At 33.0% G+C, this 19,940-nt stretch overlaps 1 protein-coding gene across 2 annotated transcripts in view; it reads right to left on the bottom strand.

Moving 5' to 3' along the window:
• The window catches only part of Ncam2 (neural cell adhesion molecule 2), a 490,334-nt gene that overhangs the window by 202,857 nt on the left and 267,537 nt on the right, over nucleotides 1-19,940 (bottom strand). For both annotated transcript variants that reach the window (XM_005375584.2, XM_005375585.2), the window contains exons 2-4: nucleotides 11,386-11,460; nucleotides 7,873-8,079; nucleotides 4,884-5,027 (exon numbers count right to left, since the gene is read on the bottom strand). In XM_005375584.2, the coding sequence (XP_005375641.1) occupies nucleotides 4,884-5,027; nucleotides 7,873-8,079; nucleotides 11,386-11,460 (426 nt within the window). The remainder of the gene's footprint in view (nucleotides 1-4,883; nucleotides 5,028-7,872; nucleotides 8,080-11,385; nucleotides 11,461-19,940) is intronic.

Below are 19,940 nucleotides of genomic sequence, written 5' to 3'. Positions count from 1 at the left end.
TATGCAGGATAGATAACATGGCTGTTCTACTGTCTTGTATTTCTATGCTGAAAGAAACTGTCAATGAGTCCTTGGTTGATCAGCATTGCATGTCTACATATGTTTTCATGAGAAACCACTTTGAAGATATCAGTATGTAATACAACAAGCATTGTAAATTCCCTACCACTTTGTTTGTAACTACAGACTGTCTGTACTGTTCTTTTGCTATTGTGTAAAATGTTGTCTGTCTGTTAATGTTTTCCTCCTTTTATTTTTAAAATAAAAAAATAAAATAAAATAAAATAAAAAAATAAAACGATAGCCTGAGAATAAATCAGTGTCTTTTCTACCTGCAAAGTTTTAGTTTCAAATAGTCTTTCTACTCTGTTACTTTTACTAACTGTGAGAAAGTGTTAGAATTTTATGAAAACAATAATTACTTGTAAATCTAAACACAGGGTGAAACATGTGCTTGCATCTATATAATTTTTACACAAAGGAAACAAACCATGGGAAAACTGCATATGTGACAGTCTCAATGTGTACATAGGTTGTTAGCAAACTACAGAAATGAAGTGCATCCTGATGGTGTTTCCAGAAAATATCTGAAGAAAGTACCATTTCAGTCATTCACAAATAATGGTTTTAGAAATTTGTCATTGTTAGGGGCTATTTGCGTTATGATTTAGGCCTAAAATGTCCCCCGAAAGAGCAGTGTTGGGGAGATGATTGAAGCATAGGGGTGCTATACTCAGAAGTACATTCATTCACTGATGACTTGAGTAGCTGAATGTGCTGCTGCGGAGGGAGCTGGTTTGAGGGTGTTACTGCGGTGCGAACTGGAAGAATACATTCTTCTCCCCGGCTCCTCCTCTCCTTCTGCTTTCTGCACAAGTGGGATGAGCAGGTGCTGTATACCAGGCATAGTGGAAACTATGCCGTTTCTGCTTTGCATCCCATCGATTATGGACAGAACCCATTGGAAGCCGTGAGCCATTCTTCAAGTTGTACATGTCAGGTATTTGTCCCAGCAACAGGAAAGTGACTAGTACAATCCATGTTTATTCATTCAAACAGAAGTATAATTTTAATGATCAAAATCAGAAAATAAATTAAATCAGATACTACTGAATAAATATCTTTTTATGCTTCTTCAACCAAGTTATCTCCAAGTCCTTTCTTTTTTATTTCCTTTTACATCTACTTAATGGTTTCTCTCATCTACCCTTGTGGCTTCAATCACTCTCTACACTTTGATGACACACAGTTTTTCTTCAGATCAGATTAATCTTCTGTGTTCTGTGACTCTGGTTAACAGTCTTGCAGATGCAAGTACTTCTATCTCAGCTTGTCTAAAATTTAGCTGAATACGTCCACCTGCTTTACTTCAGTCTGTATTGACCTAACTTTACAACGCCTTTACATGGAACTATCTGCTTAACGAAAATTGTGTAAGTTATGGGCCTTTCTTTGTGCAAGTCAAATTCTAAGGCATCCTTCAAATAGCCATAACCAACAAAACCCATAGTCCTGTCACTTCTGACTTTGTGCTAAACCAGTGGTGGTGAATTTTGGCACACGTGCTACAGGGGGCACTGTTAATTACCATCAAAAACTGAAAGGTTTACTAGCACTGGAAAACACTTCTCCCTCACCATCTATATCCTTAGGATCTGATGTTTCTCAGGACTTGCAATTTTGCCTTGAATTCCATCCAGGTCAGTGTCTTTACAGAAATATTGTCATCTTCAATAACACATTAGACCACGTCACTCCCTTCATTACAACCATTTGGTGACTTCTCTCTAGATAAATTCCAAAGTCTTTAACAGAGATGTCAAAGCCATGTTTCCTGCTTAGCTTCATTTCCTTTTAGCTCATGATTAAGATATGTTAGTTGTATTATCTAATTATATAACTATGCAAGTTGTAGTTACTCAAAGCTTCGAGAAGTTATGAAATTATTCTAATTTGGTATGCCCAATCCATGCTGTCTTTGACGTCTGGCCACTGCACATGATGTCCTCTCCTCCTGGGAAGACCTCACTACCCTTTTTTGCCTAATCACTATTTATATTTAAAGATGCTATTTCCTTCCTCGCAGGCATCTTTAACACTCTCACTTTAACTAGCTTAGGTATTCTTTGCTTTTCATATTTTTTGCTGTACTGTCTTTAACATTAACTCAGTTATATCTGATTATCTTACTGATTTATCTACATCCATACCTGTAGACTATTATTATTATTATTATTGTTATTATTATTATTATTTTGAAGGTAATGCACTTGTTTTTCTTACTAACTGGCAATCAACAGCATATAAAAAGAAGCTAGGCAGGAAAGAGCAGCTTAAAAAATATGAAAAGGAAAGAGCATGTAGAATTCAAGAGAGCATAAGCTGGCAGTAGATAACTGCTAAATGAACCTTTTATAACAGAAACAGATTATATACCATTTTTATTAAAAAAAGATGACTTTACTCATAATTACTGATACTGAAAGAATACAACCATTAGATATTAAACAAAGTACTTCCAACACTCATGAGATAATTTTTATACCTAATAAATGTTGAATGAACATCTATATATCCCTCCATGTAAGCAAAAGTGTCACTAAAAGTGAGAATATTCAACTTTTATGAAAAGAAAATGCCACCTTGACTTGCTACTTGCGTGGAATCTTTAGCACATAAATCTCCTTTCAAAGGCAACAGAAACATTCCACTTCAATTATGTTTGCAGTATTGTTGTTATGGATATATGTCACACGGTTACTGTCAAAAGCATAACTAATGAATATTTATAACCCTTCATTATTTGATCTGGAATATGTAAATTTTACTTGGATTACACTTTAGAAAGTACTTAGATCCTCTATATCTATGCTCTTTTTAATCTCTCTACCCATTTATTTCAGAGTTACAAAATTAATCTTCCATTAGCTATAAAAAAGACTGTATAAAATAAAGATTATTACTTTTTGTACGTGATAATAAATGCACAAGTTCTTCAATAAAAATATATGTGCCAAATTTTACCTACTATCACAAGGTTAGAAAAGTTTGACCTGTCTCACAATTCTCTGAATAATTTAAATAATATTAAAAATAATCACCTTTGCCATTTTATGTTGTTGTTGCTTGCCGTAGAGTTTTGTTTCATTGTTAACTCCAGGGGTTTCATCTACACTGCATTTTCCCTTTAAATACAACCTATACACATGTACTTTTGGTAAACCTAATTGAAAGATTTTCAAAGCTCCATAAGAATGAGAAAAATAAATGGATAAATGTACTTTATTGAGGACTCAACACCTAACCAAATGGTTCATCTGATACTTTCTGTACCTAGATAATAAGTTAGTCAACATTGAAGGATGTCTCCTGCATAATTTCCAAACTTCCAGTAATTTTTGAAATAAATAAAATCTATTTTTACAGGCGATGAATCTGCTTGAGGAACACAGCAATTAGGAAAAGTCTTCCATAATTGAAGGTCTTCGAAGGGAGTACAAGCAAAGTGGGGCTGCTTATTTACACCATTCCATGTTGGTCAGGGGGGAAAAGGTGTGGACTGTATGACGGGAACATCACCGTGCAACCCCACCACCCCTAACTCAGGTTTCCCTTAACTATTCACTTTCTTCTCAGGCTTTTGTTCTTCATGCATCTTTAAAAATAAAATTGGTTTCAAAGTCCTCACGTTAATAAGGTTTATGATAAATCATACATATCACTCTTCATATCAAATTATCTCAAAAAAAGTTTATACATTGTTATTTAACTGTCAGAATAGAAATGACCTTTTTATGATTACAGGAGAAACAAAGCTCTAAAATATTGCACAATTTACTTATAGGACTTGTTAATAAAGTCTAAAGCAGTCACACTAAATAAAACAAGAAGAAATTAAGTATACTTCCTCATTAACAATGAGTTTTTGTCAAAATCTGACAAGCCCTGAATGTGCCAACCTCAGAAAGATTATTCTACATTAAAAAATGACTATTGAACATGATTATGATACATTCTCTCTACATTTTCAAAAATAGATACTCTACTTTCTGTCCTTTATGCTGTAGGAATCTCAACTCTTCGAAACACAAAAAGGAATCATCCAACATAGAAAATACTTTTAAAAGATTCAATTATTTTGTACTTCTGCGCAATGCAGGTGCATTGAAAAAATAGTCTAAATTGAAAATGTTCCCTATGCACAATGGTAAAGAAGCATAATGTAAGCAAATTATGCTTTCAATTTCAAATGTCATATTATTCTGGGATTCAGCTCAGTCTGAATCAAAAACATGAAGACAATTTGAATGAATGTACTTTTTATTATCCATACATAGTTTTCCATAATATTTAGAACATGCAGGTATCTTTGAAAAGACAGCCCCAGAATAATAAACAAGACTCACAAAGGTGTTTAGTTTACCTGTGCTGAGCTCATGGGATCATGTTTGAATTACAATATGTCAAATCAGGAGGTACACCTTTCTTTAAATATTTTTGTTGAAAAGTGTTTTATTTTCCTTGAAAGTAGAAAATAAGTAAGCAAACTTTTCTATAACTGTCCACATAACTATCATAGGCTTTGGAAGGCAAAGCATTTGTCACAGTTGCTCACTTCTGCCACCAAGGGAGACATAAGAAATATGTAATGATTGAGCAGGGATATATTTGAGAATATCTTACAGAAAAACCAGGTTCTGAATTAGGTCTGAGGCCCATGGTTTTACCAATCTTTCAACTATATCTTTAAAAGTTTTTTAAATTATTGTTTGACATTTGGGGTCAAAAATTAGATTTCCTTTAATTAACTACATTTATTCAGTATTTTCACAAGTCGCAGTATTTTTAGAACATATAACTTAGGGAGTTACCAAAATACTAACTGTCGGAAATAGCGGTGACTTCCTCACTGTGATATAACCAGCTGACAGCAGGTGCGGGTGAACTGCTGACTCGGCAGACTACTTCAGCATCCTCTCCTTGCTTGAATTCTTGAGGAGATACCACCTCTCTGAAAGTGAGTTTTTCTGTACCCAGAAAGCAAAAGAGGTCAGAAAAGAAATATTATTTATCACATTACTATATTGTAAACCATAAACATAAAAATATGTTTATTGTACTATGGCAAAATAATTAGGTAAAGCTAAATCTTTGAAACCTCAAACCAAATAAAAACATTCTTCTCCTTATAAGTTCTTATTACACCAAGAATAAATTTCAGAGTCATCACAGTGCCATAGTAGGTCTTATATGAGGACATACTATGACCCACTGGAATCCACCCCCCGCTCTGATCCCAGGTTCTCCTCTGTTCTGGTCACTGACCTCCAGGGAGTACTGTCTTCCTCATATTCCCTTGAACAGTCCAGGTTTGTTCTTGCCCAAAACATTTTTAGTCCCTAAAATTTACTCAGATTCCTGTCCAAAGCCTTCTTACTAAATAACAATGTCTTCCCCTTCAACTTTTCTTATTTTCTATTCACAGTTAATAACTTTTCCTTCAAATTTCATAGCATGTATTACACCATACTCTTCTCTATTGTTATATTTGTTTTATAGGACTTAGATTGGTATTAGGTTGAAAACAATATTTGTTTTATGAGAGGAACATGGATACTTGTGTTTGTTGAGAATTTTTCTGAAAACAAAGCACTGTGCGCCCCTCAACATTTGTTTTATTTTTTCTAATCTTCCCCTAAACAAATAAATCTTCATTTTCCCATTTAAAATATTGAAAAAAATCACACTTCTCAGGTGAATAAATACAAATAGCAAATAAATATATGAAAAAAATATTCAGTATCCTTGGTCACTGAGGAGATGCAAATTAAAACAAGGCTGAGATTCCATCAGAAAGAATGGTTATCATCACGAAATCAACTAATAACAAATGCTGGAGGGGCTGTGGCTAAAAAGGAACCCTTCTTCACTATTGGTGGGAGTGTAGACTGGTACAACCACTACGGAAATCAGTGTGGAGATTCCTCAAGAAAGGATTAGGATTAGAGGTCCCATTCAGCCCAAATTTTCCTGTTCTGGATATTTTCCCAGAAGAGTTAAGAACATCTTAACACAGTGATACATGTGCACCCATGTTTATATCAGCACAATTTGTAATAGCTAAATATTGGAAACAACCCAAATGCCCATTGACTGAGGAATGGATAAAGAAGATGTGGTATTTTTATGTAATGGAGTATGACTTAGGCATAAAGAAAGAAAAAGTTGAGACGTTCATAGGTAAATGGGTGCAACTTGAAACCATACTCATAACTGAAACAAATCACTCTGGGATGTGTAAACATCATACTGTGTCCTTAATATAAGAAGTTGAAAGAGTAACTAGGATCTAAAATGTACAACAGATACTGTGAAAGAGGAAGAAACTGCTCAAAAGGAAAGAGAAACAAAAGAAGGGAAAAGGAAAAAAATATATACACACCAAAGATAGTTAAAATAGCTATAATACTAATTGGTATTGGTTCACTAAAAAGAAAAGTTTATGCCTACGTGGTTTGAGTAATTTTTATGCCTATCTCTTGTAATATGAGTATCTACTTTGAAGACCACAAAAGGCAATGTACTAACCACTGTTACTCTCCTACAATCTTGTTTGGAATTTTATACCATTGTTGTTATTTTTTCCTTATCTTTAAAATTAAAACAAAAAAATAGAAAAGTCTCTTAAAATGCTGTGTCTCTGAAATGAACATTTTGACTCAATTTTTCATTTCATGTGGGATAGCTACTGTAGCTGGTCACATAAATAAGGAAATATTCCTTTAAGGAGGGAGCTTCAAGTAAGCAGGGGAAGCAAATCAGAAAAAATAATTGAGACTAATAACTCATTAACAGGTTCTTTGTTAGCTGGCCAGAAACCTTACTATGGGAATGAGCTGACATTTTTTCTTTACCCTACTTCTAGAATCATAAAACATAAATCTATAAAGAGGTGACCACTTAGGGTGGCATATTCTAAAAATGTGTGTAATATTTTCAGGTATAAATGCTAACCACCACTTGTTGTAAGGCATTATTGTGAATACTTTACGCAATATTAGTTAATGCAATCATCAAAATAACTGTAGGTATGACGAACGTTCTATTACCCCTATTTATACATAGAGACAGAAATGACAGGGAAGTTAGACAATTGGTACAAGGTCACAAAAGTAATTTATAGAGTTTGGTTTTAGGAAGTACATATTATTCACAGTGATTCTGTAAAGTCATTTTACAGTGATCTTGTGAAATCACAAGTTAATAATTTTTAAATATAAGAGAGAAGAAAGGGACCTGGAAAATAATATATTTGAAAGATAAGAAGCAAGGGTACATTTTAAAAATCTTGTTAATGCAAATAGCTGGTGGAATCAGCTAGTGGAGTAGCTGATGGAATAGTTGGTGATGAATCTTGACAAAGTATTTTTCTCTACTAGATTAGTTTTCTGCTTTCTTTCTCTTTGTTCCCATTCATTCTATTTCCCCCCAAAGTTCATGCTATTGCCATTAAAAATGGTAAAGCTATGACATATATAATGTCATCTGTTTCAATCATGATTTTTATTTTAAAATTAAAATTTAGTCTAAGTATAGTTCATATCAGCAAATAAATAATTTATTCAAAGGAGGATTAATGTACTGAGAAAACTGAAACATTTTTGTTTATATCATTGAACCAATAGAATTATCTACATTTATAGATTTATAACTATTACCTACTGTGTATTTTAAGACATACTAAAGTAGTACACATCTTAGAACATTATATAGCATGCAGTTTGTTCCTGAGTGTCAGTTTATATTATTCAACAAATGTTTTTTGAATTCTCTATAACAAAGTACAATTAAACTAATAAATACATGACTTACGGTAAATTTCCAAAACTACCGTAGCTTCTTGTGTTTGTCCTTTGGCATCTGTTGCTTGACAACGATATATCCCTGCATCTTCTACATTTGCATTGTAGATGGTCAGTCGTGACCTGCCGACTTCCTTCTGCACCACCACCCTCTGTGTTGAAATTATCTTCTCTCCTTGCGGATTATACCAATCTACACTCTCAGGTTCACCAATTGCTACACAAAGCCATGAAAAAGAAACATTGGTAAATATGTTCAAGTGTTTCTTTGGCAGTGACATTTACTATTATGCAACATTTTTATAATTTAGAAAAAATATAAATAGAAAATTGGAAATCTGAAAATTATACAAATTTGAAAATAAACACAAATGTTAACACAAATGTTCATCTTTATTTACCCAGCAGTGAATACTCAATCTTGCTCAAGAAAGCAAACTCAAAAATCCAAAAGAAATTTTCTACCTAGCCTTTAAGTTTTGAGAGTCAAAGTTTTACATCGATCATCCATGGATTATATATAATCCATTATTTATGTTTAAGTACTAAAACCCTGTGAGCCAGACATAAAACCAGTTGACAGGTATATTTAAACACAAATATACATGTGAAGATAACGTCCTACATTAAATTTTCTTGTTAAAGATATAGCAGTATTTTCTCTATTAAACAGGAGCGTATAAGAATATAAATCACTTGCAAAGCAAAATATGACCTATAATAATTCTGAATTTTGATTTAATTTCCCAAATTGTTTCCTTATATGAGAAGGCAAAATTAAAATGAAACCAAAATCCACTATTAAAATGAAATCCTGGTCTTTCTCCAACTGAAATGAGTAGTTTTATCTTTTTAATCTACAGTTGTTAACTATTGAATCAGATGATAGTTATATTGAAATAATACTTATCTCTCTAGGCTATTGGTATTTGTTTTATTTCTATTCCCATCAAAGCACTACAATACAAATATTAAGTTTTACAATTCAGAAAGTAGGTTTAAAAAATACATTTACCTGCATTTGCTTTTATGTGTGGAGGTATTTCATCTAATTATTTCAGAGATGATTTGTTTCAGCAACTTATACTACTAATTCAGATGTATCAAGGGAAGTGTATAACCTTAAAGAATACCTACAGGACTTCTTTAAGAAAAATTTTCCTCCTGATTTGTTCTTATGAACTCTCTTTAGAAAGAAATTATCTTTCTTTTAAAAACAAATTGGACCAGTTCAAATATGGAATATTAGAATTTTAAATGAATGTTAGCTAAGCTGTATATTATTTTTCTGAACAGAACCATAAACCATAATAGTTACAACAAAATGCATTTAGGTGGTATTTGTTTTATTTCTATATTTGTAGGAAAAGTGGAAGGGAATAATAAAAATGAGCATCATATTAATTTTATAGTACAGACAATAGACATTTTAAGGAATATGTTGGACATTTTATTCCCTCAAATATGTTAGGAAATTCATTGTGAATCTATTCTATATTTTCATACAATTGTCATAGCTGGCATTCTTTTAGAACCTCTAGTAAAAATTTTCTATCAAAATTACTGTTGATAAGTCTGCATCATTGTACATCATTAATAAATATATTAAATGTTTTTATTTTCTTGGATATGTTATAAAAACACATTTGTTACATGTGCTACAGTTTTATTTAGACCAAAGAGCACATTTACCTTCTTGCTTATATTAAAGATACTTTATATAGATAGATACATACATACATATAGATATAGATATATTTATACAAAGATTTTAATGAGTCTGAAAAATTGAGAGTTATATATTCATCGTCACATAAGAACAGAAAAATAATATAAGCATTCTTATTTGTATGGCATATCATATCTTTTATTTTTAGATTCGTGTTTTATTAATATAAGTAACATAAATAATACTATGTCCATAACATGGTAGGGCGCTTGGTAATACATCTTCATGCAAAAGGAAGCAATATTTACTTATTTGCCTTCTTATTGAAAACTTCAAGAGCTAGAGTAATAATTCAGTAGTGGAGTGTATTCTTAAAATGCACTAGACCCCAAGTTTGATTGTGCACACCCACACTCTTTTCCTCCACCAAAACAAGGAAGGAAAAGAAGAAACTCACTGTGACTGAAAGATATTTATGATTAATTTTCATTTAGGTGTTATTTTGATGATATTCAATATGAAAAACTGACTGCAACATATCTAATGACATGAAAACATATAATTAAAATCTATTTTAAAATTTCATTGTTTATTATTTTATTATTGTCATCATGTGATATAATTGAGTGTGTATGTGTATATCTGCTTCTGTATAAATGTAATATAAATGACATTTAAAGAACTATAGTCTATGTGAAATTTCTTCTGACATAATATGTCATGTTGGACCAGTCATGCCTCTACAGTTTCATCTACAGTTTTTGAATATACAGTGTATTTATAAACCTACGAATTGAGACCTTTAGGAAGGCACGTATATGAAGAATCGTAGGTGCTATTCATTTTTTCAAAATGTAACATTTTCACACATATATTCTGGATATAGTTTATGAATATATTTCTGAAACTATATTTGTATTTAATGTTTACCAACAATTTACATAAGCATCATTCTCAAGATAACTTCTACCAGGCAGTTCATGTCAAGAAGAGTTACCTCAAATGAGATTTGAATTGTTTTAGTATAAATAAGAACAGAAACAATTCTAAAATGTCTTCATAAGCAATTTTAGCACAGAATAAATAAATTTAGATGCTCTAGGTATAAAAGCAGGTATGCACAAAAATGAATTTGATGTGTCTGAATAGTTGCAGCAGGTTTTCACTTCACACTCTAAGTAAAAATGTGATGATAAAGTACTTTAATGTCTTCCAAAAGAATCCTCATCTTCATGTTTAAATTAAATAAAGCTCATATACTTTTCTATAGCTATTATGATATATGATATATTTGATTCATAGGTCTTAGAAAAGCTTTCTTCCTTAAATAACTATCTAACATATGTGAATATTTACCTTTTCAAAGGACAGAATTTTGGTCTACAATTTTCATTCAAACGTAACTAAAATGCACTGTGCCATATCTAATTTATTCATTGCTTATTTATAAAGTCAGTTTGATTATAATGTTACATTTTTCCTAATATTACTACTTAGGCAGAAATATATAAATTCATTTAAGATATGTTTTGGTTTGGCACTGGGAATCGAACTCAGGACCTTCAGCTCGCCAGGCAGGCGCTCATGCCACTGAGCTATTTTCCTGATCTTCATTTAAGATATTATTCATGCATAAGTTATTGAAACATAATGCTATTTTAAAAAATCAATCGAGTTTAATATTCAAAATTAATAACTTGAAAACAACAGGAATAATTTTCATGAAGTTTAATATGCCACACATGGTTATTAAGAAATTTTAGACCATTATAAGTGCATTCATAATTTATTTTTAGGAAATTGAGTTTTTAGTCAAATTGAGCAAATGTATTTTACCAATTATTAAATACATACCTGTACATGTGAAGAATTTCGATTCTCCCACACTAAGCTCTACCTTGCTAAGTGAAATTGTCACTTGAAGAAGAGCTGAAAAAAATTGAGAAACAATTAATTTGGTTTCAACTATGAATTGCAATGAATCATTTGTAAGCCACGTGCTTAAACACCAGAAATTTCCCAAATTTTTATTACCCATAATGACAAATGGATACTTCAAAAATATAATCCATTAGCATTTTGATTGCATTATTATCTATTTTATAACCGACTACGTACAGCATTTAAGGTAATACATCAAAATTTTGTTAGTCAGGTAAAGAAAATAATTCATATTCAGGAAGCTATTCCTTCTTTATGAGTTAGATTTTACATGCATAAATATATTGGGCAATAGCTAATGAGAAATAATGCACAAATTTGAAACTTTGGTGGAAAGAGAAAACTATATACTGTAGTTACAACAATTACAATATATAAATTAGCTGCGTGTGAATTATTTAATAAAAATATTTCCATGAAAGGAGGCATACGAAAGAGTGTGAGAATTCATAATATGAATGTGCTCAAAGGAGAACCCGGGATAGAGGAACAGAAAGGCAGCAGATGTTCAGAATCATAAATGCTTGCTGTTGAATTTAAAGTGAAGTAGTCGGATGACGAAAAATTTTAAAATGTAGCTAAACTTTGTTTTCATATAACTTGACACACGTAGTTTTAGTGATAAGACAAACTAGATATCCCCAGAAACTCTGTCCCTCCATCTTTTTTTTTTTCCACAAATAAATCCCTGAACTTTCAGTCATGTCATAAAGGTGTCAGGGATGAACAGAAAAATTTGAAATCCGAGTGCAAGCCTATCATGGGGGTGAGCTAGTTACAACAGTCAAAACATTTATTTAGCTTAGCACAGACAACAGAGTCAGGAGTGCAGTAGTGTACTCCAGTGCAGTAGTCTCCAGTGCAGTAGTGTACTCCAGAAAAGTGAACACTGGACTAGGTTCATATCCACCCTGAGTAGAAAGAGATAATAGAATCAATCAAATCCCCTGACAAGGAGAAATAACAAAGAAGATTCCTTCTACTGACCTAGGAAGGAGGAATGTTTTTGCATGTATGCTAATCACAATTTTTGCCATACCCAGGTTTGGAATTTTAACTATGAACACATGATCCCTGGAAACCGAAGAGAAAAGCAAAGCTAGAAGGCAAGCAGTCTCACATTCAGAGCTCCAGGCCAAGGGGCACAATTAAAAATAAACCCTTTCAGGAATAACCACATTTTCAAGCAAGGCACCTACAATTTTATAAGTGAAATTTTCTTTGATGTCAACTCACATTCTGACATTATCAAACCAATGGTAAAATAAAGCACTGTAAGAAAAAAAAGCCAGGAGAGAAACACTGTTTGAAATTTCAAATAATACACATTGTAGAGATTTTAGACCAGGAATGTAATGTAACTATGTATAATATGTTTAAATAAATCAATTATGAAAGCAATAACATTTCAAAATTTAGAAGAAAGTATTCAAAATATTTTTATAATAAGGAAATTATGAATGTTTCAGGAGATACATGTAACTTTAACATTACACAATGTGTCTGCATATTGAAACATCATATCGTACTCCTTAAGAACATACAATTAGAACAGAATTATAAATAATTAAACAAAATTATAAACAAATAGAGATTTAATTTTTTAAAATGTGAGAAAGGAACACAATGTTTTCAAAAAGTACCTGTAAAATATATTGCTTTAGCACTTTGGAATGATTTTTTCAAACAATAATATAAAATAAAGGGGCTGGGGATTTAGCTCAGCAGCAAAAGCGCCTGCCTGGCAAGCACAAGGTCGTGAGTTCGGTTCCTGGTACCAGAGAAAAACCAAAAACCAAAAAAAAAATAAAATGTTTCCTCATATGACTCGTACTCCATTAGTGAATTTCTTCATCTCTTTGGGAAACCTTTCTGGGAGTTTTAGGCTAAGCTACAAGACACTCTTCCTTCCTTTCTAGTTTGAGTCCTATTTTTACTCATAATTTCTCAATAATCAGAGGATTCTCAACTTATTTCAGGGCCTCAAAAGTGTTCAAGGAAATCTTACTTTTTCAGAAACAAATGAAAAGCACGTGCTACAAGGTTTAGGAAGACAGCTAGGAAAGGGCAATATATATACATATATACTATATACTACTCTTTTAAAAATATATATATGTTAAAGAGAGTAGTATAGGAGAAATAAACAAACAAAAAAATAGAACAGTAGCAGCATATGAGTATCACGAACATAAACACATTCAAAGTGATACAGGGTCTCAAGACAAAATAATGCAAAACAACAGTGGTTGTTACATTACATATCACTGTCCTCAAATACATTGCTCAGTTTATCAGATGTAAAAATGAAAGATTGCTCAAACCATTAAACAGAATAAGAAAATAATTCTTCGATAAAACGTCAGAGATAATACAGAATTTCACTAGACAGGATGGCAGGAGTTCATCATTGTAACTCCACTGCATACTGTCACCTTGAAATCAGTTGCTCAGACCATCAGACACAAGCATGCAAAGTTGATCAGAACATAAAGAATTGTAAGCATTGACTGGGCATTTCAATACACCATCAGACATCAGCAATACAGCTATTGCAGCTACTCATATATATATTTGTGGAGAAGGACATTCTTTGATTAGAATGCATTAAGGACACAATGATTTGTTTAACCTTGAGTTTACGATCCTCCTGTCTCAGCCTCTTGAGTGCTGGGATTATAAACGTGTCTTGGGTGCTGGGATTACAGTCGTGTCTTGGATGACATGTGGAAAAGGATAATCCTTTGATTATCCTTGCTAAAATGTTTGGTATCCTCCCATTAGTACTGGATAAGCCCTAGGTTCTCACTCAATAAAAGGTGACTGAAATTGGTACTGGAGGCTGCAGTGTGAGGGGCTGTAAGCCCCTTGATCCCAGACATTTGCCTCTCTTGCTTTTCTTCTCTCTCTTTCTTTTCCTTACCATCCGCGGGCACCATCGTTCAAGGGACTTGACACACTGGATAGAACGACATATATTTATATTTTGCCTTCCTTCTTTCTTTTTTCTTCCTTCCCTCATCCCAGTCCTTCCTTCCTTAGGAAAGGGATATATTTAAATAGTGTGAATAATGCTATTTTTAATTACAATTCATAGGTAGTTTTTCCATTAAGGAAAGCAGCTAATCTCTTACTGAACTTTAAAGAAATGGGATCAAATTGGTAAATTGCACAACTCAATAAATTTGATATTGCTCTTATAAAAATCAGAAGAGATGGATGATATTGCAATATGCAGAAATCTGGACATGAAAGCAGGGATTTTAAAAATTGAAGACTTTGGCAGGTCTATGAACAGAATGGAAGGAACCACAGGGTAAAAGAAAAAAACAAAATTTTAATGCTATTCCTCATTCTTTTATCATTCTTTCTTTTGCTTTTTACTTTTTGGCATCATTTTGCACTGTGCCATCAGTTCCCTTTTATGTTTATGAGTATTCGTTCTGTACTTACCCACAATCTAATCTTGCAATATTCAGTATGAACATAACTCTCATATGAGCAGTGCAATTTAATTTTAAATTTTTCGTAGTCAAACTAAACTCATTCTAATCCCACAAAAATTCGCTCATAGTTCAGTCATTACTTTTTTGCTAAAATTAATCAATTATCAAGTCTTGGAAATATAACTTATGAAATACCATTTGTGTGCATCTTTTTTCAAATACAGGCACTCATTATTTTTAAACCAAATTATTTCATGAGCTTTCATATTTTTTTCTGGTTTATCTATTCTATTTAATTTTTGTTTGAAATAGTCATATGGTTGTTGCATGGGAAGATTTCTAGTGGTATCTTTAAATTGTGCTCCCCTACAAAAATATCTTCAAAGTAGATTTATTTTGTATAATAAATCAATTACTGTACAAATTTTAGATGAAAGAAAACTTGCATTTTAAAGTTTGTTTCAATTATACTTCTAGAAATTTTCTGCATAGACACTAAGATCGATTCTCAGTCTCCACCAGCTTATTCACCTTTCTCTCCCTCTACATTTACTTCAACTTTCTCTGGAGCTTATCTCCCTTTTTCCCATCTCCACAGGGCCAACTATATCCTATCTTCTAAGCAAAACTGAAATGTTCCCAACTTTTCAAAACAGCTTCTTATAGCTCCATGTGTTGTATTAAAACATAAATATCTCTGATCAGTCAAGATTTGTTTTTTACACAAACAAGTGAAACATTTGCAATAATTATACTCACTACTGTAACATATTTATATACCAATTCTGGATGCCAGAGCTCATTAATCCCGTTTCATTTCAAAATTTATGCCTCATTGCCACTGTTAATCAATCAAACACTTATTGATGGCTGTTGTGGTTTGTGTCTAGATGTCCCCTGAAAGGCTCAATGTGTAATAGAGCTTTTTCAGAGGTGACTGTATCTAGAGAGAGTGATGTGGGGATGAAGAGTTTCTGATTAGTAAATCAGTCCACGGATTGGTTTGGCATAGTTCTGGTAGGATTAAGGGTGTGAGTACCACACCTGCCCTAGGGCAGGTATCATGTATACAATATGAGGGACAGAAAGAGTCTTGTCTATTTTTCTCTTGTTGCTTTGCTATCTTGCCGGTGTCATGAATAGATCTCCTCCGTGATGCCCCTCTGCCAAAGTGTCCTGCCTTGGAGCCAATTGATTATGGATTGAAACCTCTACAAACTGAGCCAAATAAACTTTTTCTGCTTGGAAAAGTTGAGTATTGGGTATTTCAGCAACGAGAAAAGTAACTAAGACACTGTTTTATTGTTTTGACAGCTTTATTGTATTTGAGCATTGACAATCATTTAATTTCTCTTAAATGAATTTAAAGATATCAGAAAATTTGAGAAATATCTCCGAAGTATTATGTAAACAATTTGTGTCTCTCATATTTAGATTTTTATGTGTGTCCAACTTTTTCTTGCCTGGACCATAAATAATGTCTCAAGTGAGAAAGGAAATGAAATAAATAATGAAAGAAATGTTCAACATATACAAAGATGACATAGACAAGAAGAATCATTTTGAGGCTTGTATAAAATAGACTGCATGGCTTACGCATATAGGTAACAAAACTTCCTTTATTTTCATACCTTTATTACAACAAACAAAAGAGGGCAACATAAACATAAAACACTTGCCGTATTTGGTCTTGCTTTGTGAAACCAATGCATCAGTATCTGGTTTTATTATGAAATATGTAGTCCATGCTAAAGAACCACACAAATGAGTCATTAAACATCATTAAAATCACATAATAAAGCATTAACTTGTATGATATTGTAAGGCTGCATTTCTAGAATTCAGGTCCATATGGGGCCTAAGAGCTGTGCATTAGACACGTGTGCTTTGAAGTAAATATGTTTCTCTAAGCAAGAATTACAGAAAAAATTGAAATGTGGGAGTTTAATAATCAGAAAACATCCTAGATAATTTAATACTAATTTGATGATAGGTATAGTAAATATACAATCATCAAAATGAAATGAAATTGAGTATAAAATCAGTTAACTTATTTTTAAGTACTTGATTAATATTTCATTCCATACAAATCATCAAAATGGAAATTAATCAGGACCATATTTTTCAGAGACTGGGTGCATAGCTACAATATCCTGTATATATTTGAAAATAGATTAAGAATAAACCTAATTTTCTACCTTATTTTATTTCCAAATAACCAGATTTCCTATACTTAACCTCTGGAGATCTATTAAAGCACGTAAATCTTAGTGAAAACCTAAAGCACTAAAATGTGAAGACATGTCCTGACAACTGCTCTCACCATTTAACATCTATGGTTTCTTCTGCTCAGTCCTGATTTGTGTCTGCATCCAAATGACTAATTTTGGACAAATTATTAGAAGAAAAATTACCTCACTTTCTAATACCAAAAAGTTGTGCTTAGAGAAAACTAGAAAGAGATAATATATTTGACATCTCTCTATATACCTCGTCTCCATTTCTGGCATTATTCTGTATTTTAGCTCAAAATAGTAAAGTTAGATAGTGATATGTGGTCTTTATTTTATTTACCAAAAACAAGGTTTTTCAAATGAATCTTTGTTTAGGATTGTGGCTTGAAATTGGATGGCATTCACTAATGCTAAAATATCTAATTTTGGTGTTTTCTTCTTCTTACGTATGTATTTGGAACAGATGTAATGTTTTTGAATATAAGTGTGATGGTTGTGACATTATATAGATTCCCTGCATGCCATACTATCAATAACTAATACATTCATCTCAATTATTGCATTTATCAAAAATGTGCTGTATCAATTAGTCATTTTCTATTAGAGTTGGTGTTGAAATCTCTTAATACTAGTAACATCAGAGAAAGTTTTAATCTCAAAGTCTCAAAAATGAAGCCAAGATAAATATATGTACACTGAGTGATTCTCATAGAAATGCAGGCAATAATACTTTAAAGAGTAATTGTGAGGTGATGCCCCAGGCTGCACTGAACTGTGGACATCATTAGGAAGCCTGGTGAGTCTAGGCTTTCCCTCCCTGACCAGCATCAGGTCAAGGCAGGAAAAATCGGTCACCCTCTGGGGCCTTGGTGGCTATCTTCCACACCCATAGTGTGTCTGCCTGGGCTGGGCTGAGCTCCGGACATCTTCGGAAAGCCCAGTGAGTCAGGGCTCTGTCTCCCTAACCAGCATGCAAGGTAGGCTAAGGCTCAGGCACTCTCTGGGGTCTTGGGGGCTACCTGCCACACACATAGTGTGTTGACCCGGGCTGGGCTGCCACCACTCACCAGTACAGGAGCTACTTTGAGCACTGGAGATCTTCAGGTTTTCTCCTTGCCACTCACAAACAATCAGAACAGTGAGACTGCACTACAGGGAGTCTCTGGTTCTTCAAACATGACAAAACAAAGGAGCAAAATGCAATTCCAGACCTCCGCAACACTCAAAACAAGTCCAGAAAGCATCACCAGAGAATAGCCTCGAAGTCATACACCTGAAATTTCTGAAATGATCGCAACTGAAGTAAAGAAACAACTCCATCAGGCCATAGAAGACATCATATCAGAAATAATGTCTCAAGTGAGGAAGGAAATGAAATAAATAATGAAAGAAATGTTCAACATATACAAAGATGACATAGACAAGAAAATAGAAGCGCATAGACAACTCAATTAAACCTTCAGGGGACAATATAGAAAAGAACTAGAAGGTATGAAACAGATGCAAACAGATATCCAGGAACTTAAAAATTCATTGAAAGCTTGGAAAAATTGCCTGAATGAAGCTGAAGATAGATTTTCAGACCTTGAGGACAGCATAGCCACCAATGAATGTGAAACGAGGGATCTCTTAAAAACAACAAAGAATTAGGAAATAACAATTCAACAACTGGAAGATACAGCAAAGAGAAACAATGTCAGATTAATAGTTATTAGTGAAACAGCCGGTGTCAACACAAATGACATAAAAAGACTATTTTCAGAAATAATAGCAGAAAATTTTCCAGGCATGGCAAAAGAATCAGACATCCAGATAAGTGAAGCATATAGAACTGCAGTTATTCATAACCAAAATAAATCTACACCCAGGCATATAGTGATCAAGATCCCAAAAACTCAGTAAAAGCTCAGAATATTGAAAGCTGTGAGAGAAAACAAACAGATCACCTATAAAGGAAAGCTTATCAGAATTACAACAGACTTCTCAACACTAAATATCAAGGCAAGAAGAGCTTGGAGTGAAGCACTTCAGGTACTGAAAGAAAACAACTTCCAACCCAGATTGATGTACCCTGCAAAGCTATCTTTCAAATTTCATGCAGAAATGAAATATTTTCATGATAAAGAATAATGGTAGAAATTTACGGGCACGAAATCAATCCTACAAAGAGTACTAAAAGATATACTAGAAAAAGATAAAACAGACTGAAACTTCAACAACAACAACAGAAAGGAAACAACAAGCACAGCAAGCACTTAAATAGCGGGAAAAAGGAGGATCCAACAGCAGGAAAATAGCATGACAAAGATAAGCCACGTATCTGTTATAACCATCAATGTAACTGGTCTCAATGCACCAACCAAAAGAAGCAGACTTGCAGAGTGGATTAGGAAACAAAACTCAACTATATGCTGTATACAAGAAACACATTTAACTCAAAAGGAAATTCAAAGACTGAAAATTAAAGGATGGAAAACAGTACTGCACACAACAGGAACTCAGAAAAAAGCAGGTGTAGCTATTCTGTTTGCAGACAATGTGAATTTCAAACCAAGAACAACCAAAAGAGATAAAAAAGGTCACTACATACTTGTGAAGGGGAAGCTTCAAGAGGAAGAGCCAACAGTCATAAACATCTGTGCACCAAATATAGGAGCACCCACCTATATAAGACAAATTCTATCAGACATGAAAAATGACATAAGTAGCAGCACGATCATAATAGGAGACTTTAACACACTGCTATCACAAAGAGATAGATCAAGTAACAAAAAATTGGGAAAAAAAT

Source organism: Chinchilla lanigera, unplaced genomic scaffold (assembly GCF_000276665.1).
Source record: "Chinchilla lanigera isolate Chin_1 unplaced genomic scaffold, ChiLan1.0 scaffold00006, whole genome shotgun sequence".
Classification (NCBI taxonomy): domain Eukaryota; kingdom Metazoa; phylum Chordata; class Mammalia; order Rodentia; family Chinchillidae; genus Chinchilla; species Chinchilla lanigera.
Note: the sequence above shows the minus strand (reverse complement) of the source record. Positions and strands in the feature narration are given on the sequence as shown.